The 21786-nt window shown below is 56.7% G+C and overlaps 1 protein-coding gene across 10 annotated transcripts in view; it reads left to right on the top strand.

Annotated features, from left to right (window-relative positions):
- EMID1 (EMI domain containing 1) overlaps positions 1–21786 on the top strand; it is a 93414-nt gene that overhangs the window by 33313 nt on the left and 38315 nt on the right. For all 10 annotated transcript variants that reach the window (XM_084649014.1, XM_084649019.1, XM_084649018.1 and 7 more), the window contains exon 5: positions 21183–21266. In XM_084649014.1, coding sequence (XP_084505140.1) covers positions 21183–21266 — 84 coding nt within the window. The remainder of the gene's footprint in view (positions 1–21182; positions 21267–21786) is intronic.

Here is a 21786-nt window from a genome sequence, read left to right as displayed (position 1 = left end):
CCAGCTGATGGGGGAGTGGCTGCTAACTACTGCCGTGGGGAAGTGCTATGGAGACAGATCTTCAATCTGGGTCATTCACTGTAATGAGGGTCGGAGGGGGCATGAGTAGTTGGAGGAGGTACAATGTGAATGCTGCGGGCATCAGCCCCGTGCATCAGTGTCATACGCTGGATGGCAGATATCAGTCACTGGGCATTCTCTAGAGTGCCCCATGGCACCTCATGCTGCCAACCTAGAGGTCAAGCGATCCAGGGCACCTCCCAGGGATTCTGAGGGGGCAGGTACGGAATCAGACCCCAGCCAGTGTGGGGCAGAAGGATCTCTGCGGGTAGATGTATGGGGCAGCCCCCCTCAGTGTGGGGCAGGTATGGGGGGTTCTCATCTTTGATCATTCCCGAGATGATACTGGGGTGAGTGGGGAGCCGGGCTGGGGGCAGATTCTTCCCTGAAATCCCCTGATGTCAGCGATTTCAGTTTGCTGGTTTGTTGTAGCTCATTAGCCCTGGGCTGCCTCTTCTAATTAGTTACTGTAGGGCTGCTTGTAAACAGTGGCGCTATGGAGCGGGGGTGTTGTTATGGTAGGGCCACGCATGGCTGCACAGCGTATCTCATTCCTCCTGGATTGCTCACCATGAAAGCCGCATGAACTGGTGCCCGTCGCCAGAGCCCTGCACAGATACACAAATAAGTATCCGCATCCGATCCACGAGCCGCAAAGATTATCTGTGGATATCCACAGATCTCCTCAGATTTGCAGGGCTCTACACTGGGGGCTAGGCTGAGGCTCCAAGGCATCCCCCCCCGACGGAGCTGGTCGGGGAGAGCCACAGACAGCTGTGGAGAGTGGACCCTCCACCTGCCCTCAGCCGGGCGGGGAGCCTGGGGGGCGGGGACACTGCTGGGGGCTGCTCTCAGGCCCCCTCCCCCATACTGTGGGCAGGTAGAAGGTCTGCCACTGCTCCCCACTGCTCCCCAGCTGAGCTCCATGCTGGCCTGGCTGGGGGAAGGGGGGACACCTGTGGAGCTGCCTGGGGGCTGCTCAGGCCCCCCACCCACAGCAGGTGGAAGGTCTGCCATGGCTCTCCACAGCTGCCCGCCCGGCTCCTACCGTGGCTGGGCTGTGGCTCCGAGCCACCCCCCTGGCCAAAGCCAGGTCGGGGAAAGCCAGGCGGGCAGCTGTGGGGAGCCATGGTGGACCCTCCACCTGCCCTGGGTGTGGGGCCCAAGCAGCCCCCCACCCAGTATCCCTGCCCCCCAGGCCTCCCGCCCAGGGCAGGTGGAGGATTGGTGCCGCGGTTCCTCACTGCTGCCCGCCGGCTCTTACCGTCAGAGCCCTGTGCGGATACAAAATTTGTATCTGCATCCACACTGCTATCCGCAGAAATGGTCCACAGATATAAAGTGGATACCCACGGATTTTCAGGGCTCTACCCGTCGCAGCATCGCTGAGCACTGCCAAGCCCTGCCTGCCGGGAAGCTGTTAGTTATTCCCATACCAGCATCTCCCAGCAGGAGGTGCTACAGGGGATGGCCCAGAAGCTCTGGCCTCTGCTAATCGTATAGATGGAAGAGGGTGTTTGAATGGTCTTTGGGAACACAGTTCCCAGCGAGGCGCTGGCAGGACGAATCTGAGTTTACGATACAAGCACAGCAGGCCACCAGGCTGCCCTGGCCAAAGGTAGCAGCACTAGCCAGTGCCATTTACCCAGCGATCAGCCTGGCAGGTACAATAATCAGCACCTGGAGAGCCCAGCATGGGACCCAGATCGCTTGCTGTTTTGTAGCCACAGCAGCCAGGGCAGGAATGGATTCCTCGAAGGCCAGAATGGATCACTGTGATCACCTAGTCTGACCTCCCGTCTAGCAGGCCAGAGGCCGTCCCTGAATGAATTCCTGGTTGAACTAGAGCAGAGCTCGGAAAACGAGCTCGTCTGGATTTAAAACTGGCCTGCGAGAGGGAATTCACCCCTGCCCTTGGGAAATTGTTCCAAGGATTAATTGCCCTCATTGTTAGAAATGGGCATTTTATTTCCTATCTGAATTTGCTTAGCTTCAGCTTCCAGCCCTTGGGCGTGTTAGACCTTTGTCTGCTAGAGCAGTGATTCTCAAACGTTTGTAGTGGTGACCCCTTTCACACAGCAAGCCTCTGAGTGCGACCCCCCTTTATAAATTAAAATCACTTTTAAATATATTTAACACCATTATAAATGCTGAAGGCAAAGCGGGCTTTGGGTTGGAGGCTGACAGCCCATGACCCCCCCATATAATAACCTTGCGCCCCCCTGAGAGGTCCGACCCCCAGTGTGAGAAACCCTGTGCTAGAATGAAGATCAATGTTTTGTTCCCCAGCTAGGTACTTATCGGCTGTCCTCAAATCACCCCTTAGCCTCTTTGTTAACCCAAATTGACTGAGCTCCGAGTCTCTCACTGGAAGGGAAGTTTCTAATCCTTTATTCATTCTTGTGGCTCTTCTCCAATTTCTCTCCATGCCTCGTTAATTGGGGCCACCAGCACTGGACACAGTGTTCCAGCCGTGGTGGCACCAGTGCCAAACACAGAGGGAAAGTCACCTCTCTGCTCCTACCCAAGATCCCTGGGCATCAGGGAGCTCGTCTAGGGTCTCAGCTCCAGCTGAGGCTCACGGGGAAGGAGGGTGACTCAGAGGCTGTCAGCTTAGTGTGGGCCTCCTGGATCACCGCAGAACCAGCTTGGGGGAGAGCAGCACTGCCAGGCTCTCCTAAAGGCCGGGGGGGGGCGCCTCATTTCTGGTACAGATGGTGCAGGGCGATTTGAACTGTGCCAAGGAATTGCCCCTCCAGCGCCAAGAAAGGACAGACAAACTTAACCATGACCCCACGATGCTGAGACAGGCAGGACTCACTGTGGAAGGGCCGGGGCAGGGGGCAGGTGAGCCAGTCTCCTCCTGCCCCTGCCCTGTGGAAGGGGGAGAGGGAGAGGGGAGGCTGAAGGGCTGCTGCTGTGATTTTTTCCCCCAGCTGCAGTCGAGGAAGGACCAGGCCTGGCTCCCTGCCAGCTCCTCTCCACTCTGCCAAGCTATCAGCCTTGGGGTGCCTCCACCCTTCCTGCTGTTGAACCGCTGGGGGACAGTGGGAGGGGAGGGGACACCTGTGGATGGAAGAGGCAGGCTCAGTGTCCTGGAGGTGCTCTAACTGGGGGACCCCCCCATAATACACACAGCTCCCCTCAGCCCCCAGTTAGCCCCCATTGGCATCTCCCATCCAGCCCCCCATTTCTCCATCCAGCCCCTTCGGCAGCCCCAGTCCCCATCTGGCCTCCCCTTGGACAACCCCCATCCAATCCACCTCACATTCTCTCTCCTGCATCTCCTGGAGCCGCACTCAGGTTTCGGTGCAAGCTGACCTCGCTGTCTCTGGGGACCTGCAGGCCGCTTTGAAATGGAGACGAGAGAGGGATGGAGGGGCAGCGATATGGGGAGCAGAGGGGCTGGGTGGATGACCTGAATGGGGCCAAAGCTGAACTAGGCCAGGGAGGCGACACATGGCTCCTGGGAGACAGCATTCTTGCTGTCCACGGCAGGGGATCAGGAAGGCGAGGAATCCGGGCACCCAGCCTGGGGTTAGGGTGATTCTCCCTGTGTGTGTCCTTCCCCTGACCCTGCAGACAGCCCCAGCTGGGCCTGCACCCTGCGGCCCACCCCCGGGCCTGCTCACTCCCCAATTCCTATTGCACTGATCCCAGCAATGCTGACTCAGGGGCTGAGGTTAAGGAAGCTGCCGAGAAAGCTGAGCCCGGCTTGTTTTGCTGCTTCCTGGCCAGCTGCGGCTGGGAACTGGGAGCCTGTGAGTGCTCTGCTCATCCCTCTGCCTTCAGGCCTTGGCAGGCGGCTTCCGAGAGCTAGAGCTGGCAGGGCCTGCTCGGTAGGAGCTATTCCGAGGCTGCTCAGCTGCTGCCCAGTCGGGTTGCCAATTTTGGTTGGACGTATTCCAGGGGGTTTCATAACATGACATCACCTATAATTAAAGATTCATCTTTAATTCCTGGAGACTCCAGGCCAATCCTGGAGGCTGGCAACCCCACTGTCCACTGGGCCTCCCACTAACTCCCCCCCTCCGCTTCTACCCCGCTATCTTGGTTCTTAGGACGCGGGATCTCAGCAGAAAAGCTGAGCGACTGAAACTCCCATCTCCCCAGCGCTGCTGAAAAGAGCATGCTCCAACTGTCTGGCAATCTACTGAGCTGTCTGTCCTCAGGGGGAGTGAGCGGTGGCATTGGTTCTCACGGGCTGACAGCAAGACACAGCCACCTAGTAACCTCTGCGAGCCAGGGACCCCTCTGCAAGTACCTGGTCCCCCACATCATTGGGTGTGCTAGCCCGCTGCCCCCCAGGAGCGCAGCGTAGGGACAGTTCACACAGCTGGAATCCTGCCACTGCTGCCTGGGGAATGCAGAGCTCCTGAGGCTCCAGGTCACAGCACTGTCTCTGGGGTGGCTCCTTCTGAGCTTTTCTTCCCCCTGACTGTGGGTCTGGAGCTGGGCCAAGCTCCATCTTCCTAGTGCCTTCAATCCCCTTTCTTCACGGCTCCTACTGATGGCATCTAAAGTCTCACACTGGCGCCAGTGGAAGCCCTTCACACGAGTCCCAGCGGCAGGTTCTTGCCCTGACCGTTCCCAGCAGCTGTGCTGTGCTGCTGAGGCTGTGCCCAGCTCCGGGCTGTCGAGCTTGCGAAAAGGAGTCTATCGACTCCATGGCACCTAGGTCCATGCTGTTCATCCTCCCCTTGCTGGGACACCTCAGGCAGTGCTGGTAAAGAGACCCAGCTCCTAGCTCAGGGGACTGGCTATAGAGGTTATGGGCAGACTGGACCAGCTAGTACGACATCCTGCATATCACGGGCCATTAAACCCCACCCACACCAAGCCCAACAACCAGAATTAGATCCAAGTATCACAGCCCTCAGAAGATTAAGCTGTGATGTGCCCCGGCAGAGAACAGGAGGAACTGAGGTGCACCAGTGCCCAAGACCCCTGCAGTGGCAGGGAAAGGATTAAGTGAGATACACCCAGATGATCCTGGCAAGCAACCAGTAACCACATGCTGTAGAAGAAGGTGAAAACCCCCCAGGGTCTCTGCCAATCTGAGCTGGGGAAAATTCCTTCCCAACCCCAAACCTGGCTATCAGTGTGACCCTGAGCATACGAGGAAGACTCACCAGCCAAGCGCCTGAGAAAGAAACTTCTCTGCTTCACATCAGAGCACTGGCCCACCTGTCCAGTGTCCCATCTCCCGCCATGGGTATCTGTGATGCTTCAGAGGAAGGAGAGAGGAAAACCTTTGGAATACAGTGGAAGGGGAAATGTTCCCTTAGAATCATAGAATATCAGGGTTGGAAGGGACCTCAGGAGGTCATCTAGTCCCACCCCCTGCTCAAAGCAGGACCAATCCCCAACTAAATCATCCCAGCCAGGGCTTTGTCAAGCCTGACCTTAAAAATATCTAAGGAAGGAGATTCCACCACCTCCCTAGGTAACGCATTCCAGTGCTTCACCACCCTCCTAGTGAAAAAGTGTTTCCTAATTTCCAACCTAAACCTCCCCCACTGCAACTTGAGACCATTACTCCTTGTTCTGTCATCTGCTACCACTGAGAACAGTCTAGAGCCATCCTCTTTGGAACCCCCTTTCAGGTAGTTGGAAGCAGCTATCAAATCCCCCCTCATTCTTCTCTTCTGCAGACTAAACAATCCCAGTTCCCTCAGCCTCTCCTCATAAATCATGTGTTCCAGTCCCCTAATCATTTTTGTTGCCCTCCGCTGGACTCATTCCAGTTGTTCAGCATCCTTCTTGTATTGTGGGGCCCAAAACTGGACACAGTACTCCAGATGAGGCCTCACCAATGTCGAATAGAGGGGAACGATCATGTCCCTCGATCTGCTGGCAATGCCCCTACTTATATAGCCCAAAATGCCGTAGCCTTCTTGGCAACAAGGGTACACTGTTGACTCATATCCAGCTTCTCATCCACTGTAACCCCTAGGTCCTTTTCTGCACAACTGCTGCCGAGCCACTCAGTCCCTAGTCTGTAGCGGTGCATGGGAGTCTTCTGTCCTAAGTGCAGGACTCTGCACTTGTCCTTGTTGAACCTCATCAGATTTCTTTTGGCCCAATCCTCTAATTTGTCTAGGTCCCTCTGTATCCTATCCCTGCCCTCCAGCGTATCTACCACTCCTCCCAGTTTAGTGTCATCCGCAAACTTGCTGAGGGTGCAATCCACACCATCCCCCAGATCATTTATGAAGATATTGAACAAAACCAGCCCCAGGACCGACCCTTGGGGCACTCCGCTTGATACCGGCTGCCAACTAGACATGGAGCCATTGATTGCTACCCTTTGAGCCCAGTGATCTAGCCAGCTTTCTATCCACCTTATAGTCCATTCATCCAGCCCATACTTCTTTAACGTGCTGGCAAGGATGCAAGCACTTCTGATGAAGACGCGCTCCACCAGCAGAAGGAGGGTAGCGTGACCCCTTCAGGTGACCAGCAAAAGGTCTGAAGCATGAGGTTTGAGAGACATAAGACATGAACCAGATGGGACTCTGCAGCACGTCAGCCCCAGGTCTGAGCAACATCAGCCTCCAGATCGAGCCCACAGAGGAAACTCAAAATGAAGCAGGTTCTCTGGACACAAGGGGCTGGATGTTCAGGTGAGCTCGGCATGGCAAGTGCTGAGTTCTGCTGGAAACTCAGCCCCAATTCTGGGTGTTGAACACTTGAAAATGTGGCTCTTGGGTCTTTTGAAAATTCTTTATTGCTCATTGGCGGCAGCACCTAGGAGCGCTAGTCATCATCCAGGACCCCAGTGTGCTAGGCTCTTACAAACACAGAGCAAAAAGATGGTCCTGGCTCCTAAAAGCTTACAGACTAAGTATCTGCCCCACATGAAATTCTGAAAGGACAACCCACTTCTGGCTGAGCAAAGCAAATAAACTAGTACAAGCCAGCTGGCGAGCAGTCCCTTCTTAGGACCATCTCACTCGCTGATAGCTCACTGCAGTGCCATGCACCAAGTGCAAGCGGCTGCTTGCCAAATCTCAAATCAGCGATCCCAGACTGGAAGTAGGAGTCAGAAGGTCCAGTGGAAACCTAAGAGGACTGGCTGGGCAATGAATAGCATTGGCTAGAAAATGAGGAGTAGGGAGGGGTACAGCAGACATTTTCCAACCATTTTTTCCCCTTTGGAACATATTTTGTTTGAAAAATTGCTGATCAACTCCAGTGATCAACAGAGAGGATGAAACGGACATGCTTTGTACAGCACTGTACACCGTACAAAGAAGCAAGGGGGCAGCGCTCTCTGGGGCCATCCCCTCGTGCTTCGTCCACAAGCCTTAGCCAAAGGCTACACAGCAAAGAAGCAAATTGTGCACAACTCTGTAAGGGAGGAAAGAGACGGCGTCATAATCCATGGCAGCCTTCCAGTGAGTCAGAAATGAACTGCAATAAAAAACGGGACACCTGGTATGAAGTCCCATTACTGTGAAACTCTATCCTGCATGCAGATATTTGATGTATTGAGCTTGGCAATGCTCAAATGACTTGACATGGCAATAGCTGTTGGGATTCGAGGGGGGAAAGAAAGGAAGGAAGGGATGGAAAACGATTGGAAAAAGAAATGGCTAGAGGAAGAGAATGATGGAGAAAAGAAAGGGAAGCAGTGCTAGATAGGGAGATTTGGAGAGGAGTGTTGGGCCCAGTCCCCCTCTATCTCCGGTCCCAGGGCGCTCTGCCGTGGGCTATCTGTCCCCTCCTGGCCTGCCTGGGAACTAGCTCTGCGGATGGTATTCTCCCCCCCACCCCACCCCCAGCCACCTGTGAAGGCCTTAACAAAGGGAAGCCATCGATTCTTCCTGTTTGTTGACTCCTTCTTCCCTGGGTCAGCACATTGCCTCCCCAGCTGCTTTCAAAGGCATTGGGAAGGGCTGTCCCCTGGGGTCTGCCATTCACTCCGCCAGCCTCAGCCCATGAACAGCCAAACAGGTGCCAAAATGTGACATGGGACTGCAGCAGCCTGGGAAGGGAGTGACTCCTGTCACTCAGGCTCTAGCCAGGGGCTCGGAAGAGACACGTCAGGGCAGGATTTATTTATTCAGCTGGTCTTAATTCAGGGGAGAGAGAGGGAGCAGGAGGGGCCTCCTTCCTCGCTCCATCCTCCCTCCTCCCAAGGTAGCAGACATGAGCCCCCACCCCCACCCCCCGCACACATCTGACCGGACCCAGCTTGTGTCTGCAGGCCAGAGCCCCTGCTGGGCAGTAGCACTGCGGGCGAGCGGGACCCTAACCCTGGATTTCAGGCCTGGCTCCAAAGAGGCACGTGCAGCCTTGCGCTCAGAGTTCACCGACTCCCCGCTGGGTAAATCCCGGCCGGCCAACCAGGGCTGGAGCCGCTCTGGAGCCCAGCCGGGAGCCAAGGGACAGCGTGGCCCAGGCCATGGCCGGGCAGGGTCAGAGTGGCCGTGGGTATTCCAGTGGCAGTGTGTTTGGGAGGGGCTGGGCAATGACCAATCGGCGCACAGGTTTGGTCTGTCCAGTGGCCAGTGGGAGAAAAGGTGGACTCTGGGCAATGACCAATGAGAGGGGAGGTGAGGTCTGTGCAGTGACCAATGGGAGAGGAGATGGGGGTCTGTGCCGCATCAGTGAGAGTGAAGGTGGGTCTGTGCAGTGATCAGTGTAAGGGGAGGTGGGGTCAGTGCAGTGTAGGGGCGCCGGAGCAGGGGATCCAGGGGGCCATGACCCTCCCACTTTTTACCGGCCGTAAGGGCGAGTGACGGGGGAGGGACAGAGAGGAGTTAGCGGGGGCAGGGTCTTGGGGGGAAGACACAAAGTGCAGAAGAGGAGCCTTAGGGGAATGGGTGGCAGGAGGACGGGGGCTTGGGGAGAAGGGGCAGGGTCTCAGGGGCAGCGTGTGGGGGATAGGGCCCTGGTTTGCGAACCTGTGCACGCCCCCCCGGTGCAGTGTCCAATGGGAGGGGACGTGGGGGGTCTGCAGGGTGTCCAGTGGGAGGGGAGGTGGGGGGTCTGTGCAGTACCCAATGGGAGGGGAGGTGGGGTCTGTGCGGTGTCCAGTGGGAGGGGAGGTGGGGGTCTGTGCAGTGTCCAATGGGAGGGGAGGTGGGGGTCTGTGCAGTGTCCAATGGGAGGGGAGGTGGGGTCTGTGCAGTGTCCAATGGGAGGGGAGGTGGGGGTCTGTGCAGTGTCCAATGGGAGAGGAGGTGGGGGTCTGTGCAGTACCCAATGGGAGGGGAGGTGGGGTCTGTGCGGTGTCCAGTGGGAGGGGAGGTGTCCAGAGAGGATCTCTCTATTAAGAGGTAGCCCAGGCTGTGGAAAAAAATTAAAACAGGCCATTTGGGACAAATGGGGGGCCGTATCTCAGGAACCCCACTTTCAAGCCGAGCTGCTGATGCGTATGGATTTGAGAGAGGATAAACATTCAGCTGTAAACGGAGTCCATGTTGCCAATGTGGCTGTGGCAGGCCATGGCGTTAGCTCGGACCCCGCTCCACCTTGCGGAGATGTGCACAGGGCCTGGGCAGCTGGGACCACATAGGGCCAGGGCTCAGGAAACACCTTGGCTCTGCTCCTCTATTGTCTTTTTCCAGCTCTGGCTCTGAAGACAATAGCCCAACCCAGTGCTGCCCCTTCCCTTCACTGCCTGCAGATACTTACACCGGGCTTGTAAACTGCTTCCCGGGGCTGGGGGTGGATCACCCTGGGGGGCAGCGCAGCGGCATGTGTGTCCAGCCCTGGGAAGCCTGGGGGAGGGGAGGAGATGCCCTGACGTGAGGACTGCAGAGCGGGGAGGGGGGAGGTGGTGTCAGGGCCTCCTTCCAGCTCCCTGCTCACCCCCTCCCCAGGCAGGTGGCTAGTGGTGAACAGGAAGGTGAGTCCTGGGGCACCATCCAACTCTACCTGCTCCTGGCTACAGGAGCTGGGGAGGAGGGAGACGTTTAACTCCTTGGATGCTGGAATTCAGATCTGTTGTAAAGGTAGAGCAGTTGGGAGGGAGGGGAGTCTGGAAGCAGCAGGCATTTGGGGAGGGGATCAGGGCACCTCTTAGGGCTCAGAACCCTTTGTCCCAGCCCCAGTGGCCTTTCAAAGGAGCGGGCCAATGCCCACACAAGCCCCACAGCTGGGGGACAGCAGGCCAGGGCTAGTGTGCTAGTGAGGGGTGGAAGGGCCTTGCTGAGAACCTCACCAGCGCCTCTGACAGGCAGGCTGGGACCCAGCGGTGGAAGGGGGCAGTTAGAACCTAATTGGCTCAGCCTGCAGCTTCCCTTCCTGCTCAGGCCCCATCCCTCCCCTCCATGGGCCAGGGACGGGGGTGAGGGACATATATATTGCCTGAGACCCGGCTCTGACCTTAATGCCCCAGTCAAAGCTGTTGCCACATCAGTGCAGGGTGAAGGGGGAGTGAGGCCTAGGGTTCCCAGGTGTCCATTTTTTGACCGAACGCCCAGTCAAAAAGGGACCCTGGTGGCTTGGGTCAGCACTGCTGACTGGGCCATTAAAAGTCTGGTCGGCAGCACAGCGGGGTTGGCAGGCTCCCTGCCCGGCTCTGTGCAGCTCCCAGGAAGCAGCCAGAATGTCTCTCCAGTGTAGGGGTGGCCATGGGGACGCCATGCGCTGCCATCACCCGGAGCGCTGACTCCACAGCTCCCACTGTCCTGGAACCACAGCCAAGGGGAGCTGTGGGAGCAGCGCACAAAGCCCCCTGGCCCCTCCGCCTAGGAGACGGACATGCCAGCCATTTCTGTGAGCCGCCTTAGGTAAGCGCCAGCTGGCTGGAGCCCGCACCCCAACTCCCTGCCCCAGCCTAGCGAAAATGAATGAGTGAGGGTGGGGGAGAGCGAGCCACAGAGGGAGGGAGGGATGGAGTGAGCGGGGGCGGGGCCTCAGAGAAGGGGCGGTGCAGGGGTGTGGCCTCAGGGCAGGGGGCAGGGCAAGAGTGTTCGGTTTTCTGTGGTTATAAAGTTGGCAACCCCCTAGGAGGCCTGGACCCCCCTCCCACCCTTGGGGCAGACAGGAGCAGGAGTGAGGAGCACCACCATTAGCTCCAGGGGGGGATTCGCCTCCCTCTTTTCCGCTGGGGACTCCAAGGACTCCATAGCACCCCCTCAGAGAGGCCAGTTGGACCTAGCTGCAATCCCTTACCCCCAAGCTTCAGGCAGAACTCAAATACCAGAGAGGAGTGTGGGATGACAGAGAGATGGGGGGACACATGTGGGGATAGACAGAAAGAAGGAGCCTCAGCAGAGTATCATCTTTCTTCCCTCTCACTCCCCTGCCCGCATCAGTTTCCATCTCTCCTGCTCTCCCCGCCTCTCTCTCTCTCCTGATCCTGGAGTTCTGGGAAGCCTGACGCTCTGCTGTACAGTCAGAGACCCTTCCCCCCACTGGCCTCCCCACTCTAGGGTACGCGTGCCAGGGCCCTGCCAGCTTACCAGGGCCCTGCCTGGGGAGGAGGGACAGGCAAGTGGCCCTGGAATGGGGCAGGCATCTGGGGGGCCAGGCTGGGGGCTGCCCTAAGCTGGCATTCCTTGGTTTGAAAGGAGAGTGTGTGGGTCAGTTTCTACAGACGGGAGGAGGGTGGGGTACGACCAGCCTCTCCTTATCTGACTGGGCTCATATCACGCCTGTGCTGTACAGCTGTTTGCAGCCTTGTCCGGATGCAAGAATGCCCCTTTCCCCTGCTTGGAAATAGCTCCCCAGAGAGCAGAGCTGGCTTTGATCCCCCCACTGCTGCAGGATCTGAACCCGGATCCAGTCTCAGTGAAGCAACAACTTCCACAGGGCAGGGGGTGGGATGTGAGTTCTCTGCATGGCCTCTGGTAGCTCCTTCAGTGAGACTGCTGCTGCGGCAGTTCCTGGGACACCAGGGCTCAGGGCAGGCAAAGCGAGATTGCAGAGTAGCTTTTCAGCCCGAAACCTCCTGTCATGTGCTGCAGGATTATTTTTTAGGGATGCCGCAGCTGCTGACATCTAGAGGACTGGGGACCCCACGATGGTACTGGTTAATATTAACCCTTTAGGTAAGGCAGGGATCTGCGGGGGAATGGTTAGAGATGGGGACTTGGAACCAGGACTCCTGCGTTCTAGGCTAGCTCTGCCACTGAACTGATGTGCCACTGAAGAGGCAGCAGATTTAAAACAAGTAAAAGGAAGTATTTCTTCACACAACACACAGTCAACCTGTGGAACTCTTTGCCACAGGATGTTGTGAAGGCCAAGACTATAACAGGGTTCAAAAAAGAACTAGATAAGTTCATGGAGGATAAGTCCATCAATGGCTATGGGCAGGGATGGTGTCCCTAGCCTCTGTTTGCCAGAGGCTGGCAATGGGCGACAGGATGGATCACTTGATGATCCCCTGTTCTGTTCACTCCCTCTGGGGCACCTGGCATTGGCCACTGTTGGTAGACAGGATACTGGGCTGGGTGGACCTTTGGTCTGACCCGGTATGGCCGTTCTTATGTGTGACCTTGGGTGTAGCTCTGAGGCCAGAAGTTGCCAATCAGTGGGGGTGGCCAATATGAAAGAGCTTGACTCTGATTTTCAGAGGTGCTGAGCACCTGCAGCTCCAGTCAAATCAGGGGGAGCTGCAGGTGCTCAGCACCTCTCAAAATCAGCCTCAAGGTGTCTTCGTGTTGGGCACCCAAAAATGGCACTAGTCACAATCTGTGGCCACGTTCAGATGTGTTGGCTTTAATCCCTCTGTGCCTTGGTTTCCCCATCTGCAGAGTGGGGTGATGCTGACCCTGAGCTGCCCACTGGAAGGGTAGAGTAGTTAGTGTCTGCAGGGCCGCAGCAGCCCCTGGTGGAGCAGTGGAAGGTGGCAGTATTATTGATCCTGCTGCCATCAGTTGCATTCCCTGTCTCAGCCACGTAGTTTACTAACCACAGCAGGGCCGTCCTCTCGCCAGGCCGGGAACTGAGCCAGCAAAGCCGCCTGCTGTTCTGGCCCCAGGGCCCTTGCCAACTGACTTCTCCCCTCCTATCCCTCCATCCCCACCCACCTGGGGATGGCACGTGGAGCAGAAGGAGCCCAGTTCAGCTATCAGGACACCTGGCTTTTATACCTAGCTCTGACCCTCAGTAGGTCTCAAAGCGCCCTACAGAGGAGGTCTGATGGGGAGACTGAGGCAAAGAGCGGGGAAGGGTCTTGCTGACTGAGACCCAGTGGGTCTGTGGCAGAGCTAGGAATAAAAGCCAGGTGTCCTGAGTTCCAGTCCCGTGCTCTTTCCACTAGCCATAGCGTGCATTGCCTTGTACTGCAAAGGGGACCCAGGTGTATTCAGGCTGTGCATGGGGCCTAGCAGACAAATCCAGGGCATATGTGGCTGGCTTGTTCTAACGGTTGCCATCCCATCTCTATGGACTCTGGGGAGGGGGCTTGCTCCTGCCACTTAGTCCTGACCCTCAGCCCCTCCCTTCCGCTCCTGCCCCCCTGTATTTCTGCCACTGCACTTCCGCCTGTGCTGCAGCACCCCCTGCTGTTCCTCTCATGGGCTGCTCAAAGCCACACCCCGCTCTGCTGGTGCCCTTCAACCCCAGCCCGTGCACCCCCCTTTCCACTCCTGGGCTCCCCCCTCCTGCTACAGAGCTCTCTGCTCATGCACTCCAACCCTAACGTGCAGCCCTGGCTTCTCTTGAGCAGTCTTGCCATGAAGCTGAACTGTGCGCTGCTTTTGTGGGATGCATCTGAGGAGGAGACTGAGACCCCAAACTCTCCTCCACCTGTGATCAGATCAGGATTTGAACTAAGACCCACAGAGGAGCAATTAGCGCTCTATACCACCAAGCCCCTGCCCTGGAGCCTCTGTGTTACCTTGTACCCATCTGAGCCTCGAGAGGGATCCTTCCTTGGCAGGAGCAACCCAGTTAATTCCCAGCCCTGTGTCTCTGTGCAGGGCTCTGAGCCCAGCCCTGGTCAGCATGTCCGTCCAGGGCTCGGAGCTCTGGGTGCAGCAAGATGGGAGTGGGGGCTGGCGAGGAGGGAGGGGTGGCAGGGCCTGTGCCTTGTTGCCCTTGTTGATGAGCATGGTGGTGGATTTGGGCTTGTAATGTGAGCGGTTCTCTCCCGCTGAGGAGGCACCATGCTGCCTAGAGATGGGGTGCAGGGGGTGACCTGCTGGTAACAGCAGCATGATCAGTGCTGGGCTTCGGAGAGAATCACAGCTGGGATCTTTGACATTAACTCGACACACAGGAGGGGGTTACACCACAGGTTACGCAGCACTCGGGCGGCTGTCAGGCCATCCCGCAGCCGGGGGCACCTCTCAGTGTCGAAGTCACAGGAGAAAGGCTGTCTGTGTGTGCCTGCCCAGATGCCATGGGCTGCTCTTGGAAAGCGGGCGAAGGGGATTAGCCAGCTGTGGGGATCAGAAATGGGGTTTGGGGCTGAGTTGAGTTAATAATGTGTGATGGATCTGGGCAAGGACTCAGTCCAGCCTCAATAGGCAAGGGCAGGTTTGCCAGCCACAGATGTTCAACAATCACCAGTCTGGGTCCAGCTCCCAAAATTGTGAGAGTGGGTTAAAAATCATGAGACTTTAGGTCTGGGTTCTGCCTCGGTGCCTGCTGGTTTGTGAGCCTTTAGGGATCATGTTTTCTGCATAACCAGCAGGGCTAGAACAGTCCCTTTATTTCAGACAATGAAAGCTGGGATCCTCCCCATGCCAGGAGTCTGGGAGCTGGGGCTTGCAGCCAATATCACAAGCCTTGCACCACAACCCACAATACCAGCGTGCCAGGGAACTCACCCCCTTGTTGACAAGGAGAGAAGCCAAGGGCTGATTGGGGCATGGATACTCAGCCATACAGGGGGTGCCATCGGGGTGGGGAGTGGGGAAAGGTGTGTGGGGAGCTTGCCCAGTTGCTGCCCATGCTGTGCCCACTCAGGGGTTGAACAGGGGTTTTCAGTCTCTGGGCTGTGAAGCTGGTGCCTTTTGCATGGGCACTGCAATTGCTTTTTAAAAACTGGTGAGTAGTTTTTGTTTATGTTATTGCAGCGTGGGCTGTCAGGAGGTTTAATGGCCAGAGCAAGGCTCTGGGAATCAGGACTCCTGGGTTCTCCTTCTGACTCTGGGTGGGAAATGTGGTCTACTAGCAAGAGCAGGGGATGGAGAGTCAGGGCTCCTGGTTTCTATCTCTGTGAGGGTAGTGTTGTCTGGTGGTTAGAACAAGGAGACAGGCCTCTTGGCTTCAGTTCCCAGCACTGCTGTTGACTCGCTGTGTCACCTGGGGCATGTCAGAGCCAGTGCCAGGGTTTCCCCATTTCTGCATCATGGGGGCATTGTCTCTGTCTTGCAGGGATACTGTGAAGTTAACTCACTGGTGTGGGTGAAGCACCTTGGAGGGAAGGAGCTGGAGAAGAACAAAGCCTTGTTAGCCAGCTGGGCCTGTCCATCACATTAGCCATGGAGCTCAGAGCTAAAGGGGAGGCAGGAGCCCTCTTGCCTGGGGGCTGTTTCTGACATGTGACTGAGTCCCCAAACCCCGGGAGACCCTTTCCCTAGTGGGGACCTGGCCTGCAAGCACTGCTGAGTGACATCTGGGAACTGGGATGCACTGGGTGCAGGAAGGGGTGGGACCCTTGCACTGAGGGGCCAAGCCGACCCCCCCCCCCCAAGTGCTCCCTGAAGATGTGGGTGGCTCAGGAATCCGTTGTGTCTCTGTGCATGTCTCAATTGGGGTCACTTCTTCCAGCTGGTCCCAGGTGGAGCTTGGCTCTGGGATGTGAGCTCAGCTCTGCTCTCCGGGAGGGGGAATTCAGCTTTGTTTTTCTCCAGTGACTAAACCCCTGTCGGAGCCTGAGCTACCCTCGCTCCTCCACTGCCCCCTGCCCAGAGCCAGACTGGGCCAGACCCATTTGCAGTGACACTAGGGGAAATCTGCAGCGCTCTCGTGGAGTCAGAGGAGTGATCAGTGGAGTCACTCCGGATTCACTCTGGTCTAACTCAATGCCGGGGCTGGCCCCTGTATTTCTGCCTTAGCAAAATCAAACAAGCTTTATTTAGCCATTTGCCTGGATAATGTCCCAAGCCCATGAGTGCCCTGGTCCTCCCTCTGGAACTGTCATGGTGTCAGCAGACCTCGGACGCAGCTGCCCCTGCTCTGGAAACCCTCACTGGAGTTCACCTTGAATAAGAATTAATGCTGAGCAGCCAAACACCTGCCAGCATGGGGAGCAATTCTCATTGCAGCCAGTGGAGGGAAGGGCTCGCGCACAGCAGCCAGTTCGTTAGGATATTAGGCTGCAGCAGTGAGTCCCACAGGTGAGTCCCATGCTAACTCACTCTCACAGTCTCTGCCTGCCCCAGTGCAGGATCTGGTGACAGCAGGCCCTGATCCCAAAAGTTTGGCCTCTTTCTGCAGACCCAAACTCCAGCTCCTCCAAATGCACTAAGGAGAGGCAGGACCTGGACAGGTGCCTGAGTGTGGCGCGAACTCAGCTGTGCTCATGTCACGTGGCCTCAGGACTGATCCCACCCACCTGCCTGCGCATACTGCCTATAGGGCAGCCCCATGCAATGCAATGCGGGACACTCCAAGCCTTGTCCACCCAGTGACTGTCCACTATGCCCTGCATATGCTGCCCACCACACCATGCCCTCCCACTCTCCAATGCCACTATACCTCCCCTTCCCCCTGTGCCATCCCCACTGGGTGCTGCACATGTCTCATCCTTCATTCCTGCTAGACTGTGGCCTGCCCCCCTGATGCCCATGTGTTCCTGCCCCTACAGACGCTCTCTGCCCCCTAATGCCGACACCCACAAGTGTCCACTGCACTGTCCCTCCCCTGATTCCCACTATGTTGTTTCCCCCTCCACTGCCTGACACCTCCTGGTGCCCTCTGTGCCTTTCTCCAGTGCCAACTGCAGGGTGCGCAGTGATCTGGGAGCAGATTTAATCTTGGATCTGGGCATGTGCCAGTGTAGAGGGGAAACACGGGCCCTTCCGGCAAACCTTCCCCTGCTGGTGCCTGGAGGTGTACTTGGGAGGGGTACTTCCTGGGATTCATCAGACACCCTGAAACATGAGGTTTGATCACTCGCAGCTTGCAGAGCAACCAAAGTTATTACAACAGTCATAATGTCACTCAGCCCTTTGTCAAATCCAGCAACTGTTTTTGTCTCAATGGCCTCCTGCAGCAGGGAGTTCCACAGCGCATGGTGCAGAGTAGCACATAGGGCACTGAGGTGGCAAAGCCGAGGCATGTGCACAATGCAGGGTGCTCATGCACTATTGTTGGGTCAAAGTGAGGCTGAGATGCAAGGAGTTATCTTTGAAAACTGGAAAAAGGCTAATGTAGTGCCAATCTTTAAAAAAGGGAAGAAGGAGGATCCTGGGAACTACAGGCCAGTCAGCCTCACTTCAGTCCCTGGAAAAATCATGGAGCAGGTCCTCAAAGAATCAATCCTGAAGCACTTGCATGAGAGGAAAGTGATCAGGAACAGCCAGCATGGATTCACCAAGGGAAGGTCATGCCTGACCAATCTAATCGCCTTCTATGATGAGATTACTGGTTCTGTGGATGAAGGGAAAGCAGTGGATGTATTGTATCTTGACTTTAGCAAAGCTTTTGACACGGTCTCCCACAGTATTCTTGTCAGCAAGTTAAAGAAGTATGGGCTGGATGAATGCACTACAAGGTGGGTAGAAAGTTGGCTAGATTGTCGGGCTCAACGGGTAGTGATCAATGGCTCCATGTCTAGTTGGCAGCCGGTGTCAAGTGGAGTGCCCCAAGGGTCGGTCCTGGGGCCGGTTTTGTTCAATATCTTCATAAATGATCTGGAGGATGGTGTGGATTGCACTCTCAGCAAATTTGCGGATGATACTAAACTGGGAGGAGTGGTAGATACACTGGAGGGGAGGGATAGGATACAGAGGGACCTAGACAAATTGGAGGATTGGGCCAAAAGAAATCTGATGAGGTTCAATAAGGATAAGTGCAGGGTCCTGCACTTAGGACGGAAGAACCCAATGCACAGCTACAGACTAGGGACCGAATGGCTAGGCAGCAGTTCTGCGGAAAAGGACCTAGGGGTGACAGTGGACAAGAAGCTGGATATGAGTCAGCAGTGTGCCCTTGTTGCCAAGAAGGCCAATGGCATTTTGGGATGTATAAATAGGGGCATAGCGAGCAGATCGAGGGACGTGATCGTCCCCCTCTATTCGACGTTGGTGAGGCCTCATCTGGAGTACTGTGTCCAGTTTTGGGCCCCACACTACAAGAAGGATGTGGATAAATTGGAAAGAGTCCAGCGAAGGGCAACAAAAATGATGAGGGGTCTGGAGCACATGACTTATGAGGAGAGGCTGAGGGAACTGGGATTGTTTAGTCTGCAGAAGAGACGAATGAGGGGGGATTTGATAGCTGCTTTCAACTACCTGAGAGGTGGTTCCAGAGAGGATGGTTCTAGACTATTCTCAGTGGTGGAAGAGGACAGGACAAGGAGTAATGGTCTCAAGTTGCAGTGGGGGAGGTTTAGGTTGGATATTAGGAAAAACTTTTTCACTAGGAGGGTGGTGAAACACTGGAATGCGTTGCCTAGGGAGGTGGTGGAATCTCCTTCCTTAGAAGTTTTTAAGGTCAGGCTTGACAAAGCCCTGGCTGGGATGATTTAATTGGGGATGGGTCCTGCTTTTGAGCAGGGGGTTGGACTAGATGACCTCCTGAGGTCCCTTCCAACCCTGATATTCTATGATTCTATGATTCTATGAGAGGCAGCGTGACTCGGAGGTGGAATGCATGGAAAGTTGCAGTGTAGTTTGGAGGCGCAGTCCATTCAGAGATGTTGTCCAGTGCCTCGAGCTAGTGCAATGTAGCGGTGTAATGCAGTGCAGAGTTCGCTAAAGAGTTGCAGTGTAGCTTTCAGGTGCAATGTCTGGACAGGTGCAGTGCTGGGATGCAATGCATGGCAAGGTAGAAAGCAGTGACTAATTGCAATATAGTACAAAGGTGCAATACATGGAGAGTTGCAGGGTAGGTTGGAGGTGCAGCTCACAGGTATAATGCAGTGTAAAGGTGCAGTGTGTGGAGGGGTGGAAAGTAGTGCAGAATTGCAGTGTAGCTCACAGGGCCATGCACAGAGGCTGTCATGTATTTCCTGTTTCTGGTGCTAGTTCGGCCCTGTTGCTGGCCCTGGCTATTGCCCTCACGTCCTCTCGTGTTTGCCTATAACATCTTCCATTTCATTCCAACAGGGTTTTTCTAGCTGGGAGCTTGGGCCAAAGTTCAGTGCCGTCCTTCCGATAAAGGCAGTTCTGGGAGTGGGAATTCATTGCTGTTTCCTTGAGGCCCCAAGGACATTGACCCCGAATGGAGGAATGAAGCAACACTTCTTAGCTCTTCCTCTGCCCTGCAGGAAGTCACCCGCCCATCCCAACCCCCTCCATCTCCCTGTCTGGGAAGGGAATGTGACTGTGACCCAGGGTGCCCGAGATGATGGGAGCAGCAGAGAGAGGGCCCTGACAAATGTAGTTGGCTCCCATTTTCCAAGTCAAAGGACCCACGGGTGAGGTCAGCCTGGATGGTCAGTGCCTGAGCCTACACTGGGGTCTGAGTTCATATGTGGACTCGGGCCTAATCGAGTGGCCATCAGGACAGAGAGGAGTTCGTCTGCCCCCTCTCCCCACTGCGGTTCTTTGGCTGTTCCCAACAGCCAGGGTCCATCCCACTGTCTGAGCTACTGGGAGCTTGGAATTGTGTCCCCACTGCCCAGGGAAAGTGTGTGTCGTCCTTGTTTCCTTCCGCACCCCCAAAAGGCGTGTGGGTTGAGTTTGGGGCACCCCTCCCGTGGGGGCAGGGACTGGGGAACTGAGCTGTGGGCAGGCGGGAGCTCTCCTTGGAGATAGAGGGGAATGTTAGATCAGGCTGGTCAGTTGGGGGGAGAGATCAAAAGGCACCGGCTTTCCCTGCTCCCCCTCCTCTCCCCCGGATTCACCAGGGTCTCCTTGGCTGGACAGCTGTAAGCAAGGCGCCATACCTGCCTACAAACCCCAGCGAGGAGGGAAGTGGGGTGCAGGGGCTTCCTCATTAGAAGAGGAGGTGGCGTGGAAGAGGTGGCTCCTGACAGACTGGGAGACCTGTGCGGGGAGGGGGAGATGTTAATCCCTTGCAGGGCTTGGGAAGAAGCATCGGGGGGGGGGGGGTCCCTGGGGGGAGCACAGAGAGCTAGCACCTGAACCAGACCTGGCACCTGTGCGGCAGATTGTTTGCCTCCATGTCCAGGCCCAGGCTGACCCATCCTCCTTTGCTCCCCCACCCCAGCAGCACCAGGTCTTGCCCTTGCCCTGGCTCAGAGATGGCCAGCTGTGCGTGTCGCCCCTTTTGCTTCGTGTGTGGAGAGGGTCCATGCTGCAGGGAGGCTGGGACTTTGCGATGCCGCGGGGGGTCAGGCAGCGCCAGCCTGCAGGGGTCTCGTGGCAAAGCAAATGGCCAGCTCGGGGCTAGCAATTAGTTCTCTGTGCTGGCCTGTGGGAGACCCAGGCTGGGTGATTCCTGCACCCCATGCTGGCCCAGCAGCACCCCCAATCAACAGTCCAGGCTTGTAGGATGTGATCCAGACCCATGGAAACGAGGAGTGTCCCTGAGGTGGGCACAGCTCAATATGCTCTCCTTTGCCCCCACTCTCTCACAACACCCCTCTCCCCCCCCCCCCCCCCAGTGTCCATCTAGCTGTTCATCGCACTGCCCAGCATCCCACCGCTGGCATGGGCCCTGCATTCCCACGAACTGGTCTCTGCACCCAGGCTTGCAGCTGGGGCCCTCAGTCCTTTGCAGTGCTGCAGTAGACGGTTGGCCCTGGGTGGGTGTGTCTGATCTCCTCCAGTTTGTCTCCCTTAATGCTATTGAATGTTACTGACTCTCTCAGGAGCCGGCCCCTGGAAGGGCCTTGTACCCCCTGGGAGCAGCAGGAGAGGAGTGGGGATAAGCTTCTGCCCCACTGAGCTCAGCTTCCTTCACAGGGGCAATACCAGAGCTGAGAGGCCCCAGAGAGCCCCCAAGACAGGAACTAGGGGTCAGTTTCCACTGGACAGTCTTCCTGGGGGTCGGGGTTCCAGCCAGGGGCAGCAGGGAAACCACAGATCCCATGAGCCAGTCCACTGAGTGACTAATGCCATCCGTTTCCTTTGCAGAGACCATCAGCTACGTCGCCCCTCAGGAAGCCGGACGTCCAGCCCCACTGCGGAGGCTCCCTCTCCGACCAGCAACCTACTCAGGTGGGTCTGGAGGGAAGGTGTCACCTTTCTTTGGCTGCAGATTGTGCCATGCTAGAAACTCTGCACCTCTCCTCCCCTCAAACCTGTACTGCCCTTGCCCCTGCTCTGACCTATTTCAGGGGCAGGGAGGGGGCAGAGAGTGGCAGTGGGAAAAGAGAACGATAGACAGATAGGGAAAGAGAGAGCGAATGAGGGAAGCCAGGCACTAGCAGGGCCGAATTAACACAGGGGCTTTAGGGGCTGCAGCCCAGGGCCCCGGGCTAAGGGGGGCCCCAGTGCAGCAGGGCTCAGGCAGGCTGCCTGCATGCCGTGGTCCCACGCTGCTCCCAGAAGCGGCTGGCTGTTGGCATGTATCTGCAGCCCCAGGAGGGGGGAGGTCGCTCCGCACACTGCCCCCGCCACCAGCACTGTCCCCCCCAGCTCCCATTGGCTGGGAACTGGCCAATGGGAGCTGCGGGGGCGGCGCTTGGGGGTTCGGGCGGGGTTGGGATTTTGGCTTGGATTTATTTATTATTTTTGT

This window comes from Lepidochelys olivacea (assembly GCF_965140295.1).
Source record: "Lepidochelys olivacea isolate rLepOli2 genome assembly, chromosome: 15".
Lineage (NCBI taxonomy): Eukaryota > Metazoa > Chordata > Testudines > Cheloniidae > Lepidochelys > Lepidochelys olivacea.
The sequence above is the reverse complement of the archived record's forward strand: the minus strand, read 5'-3'. Positions and strand labels throughout refer to the sequence as shown.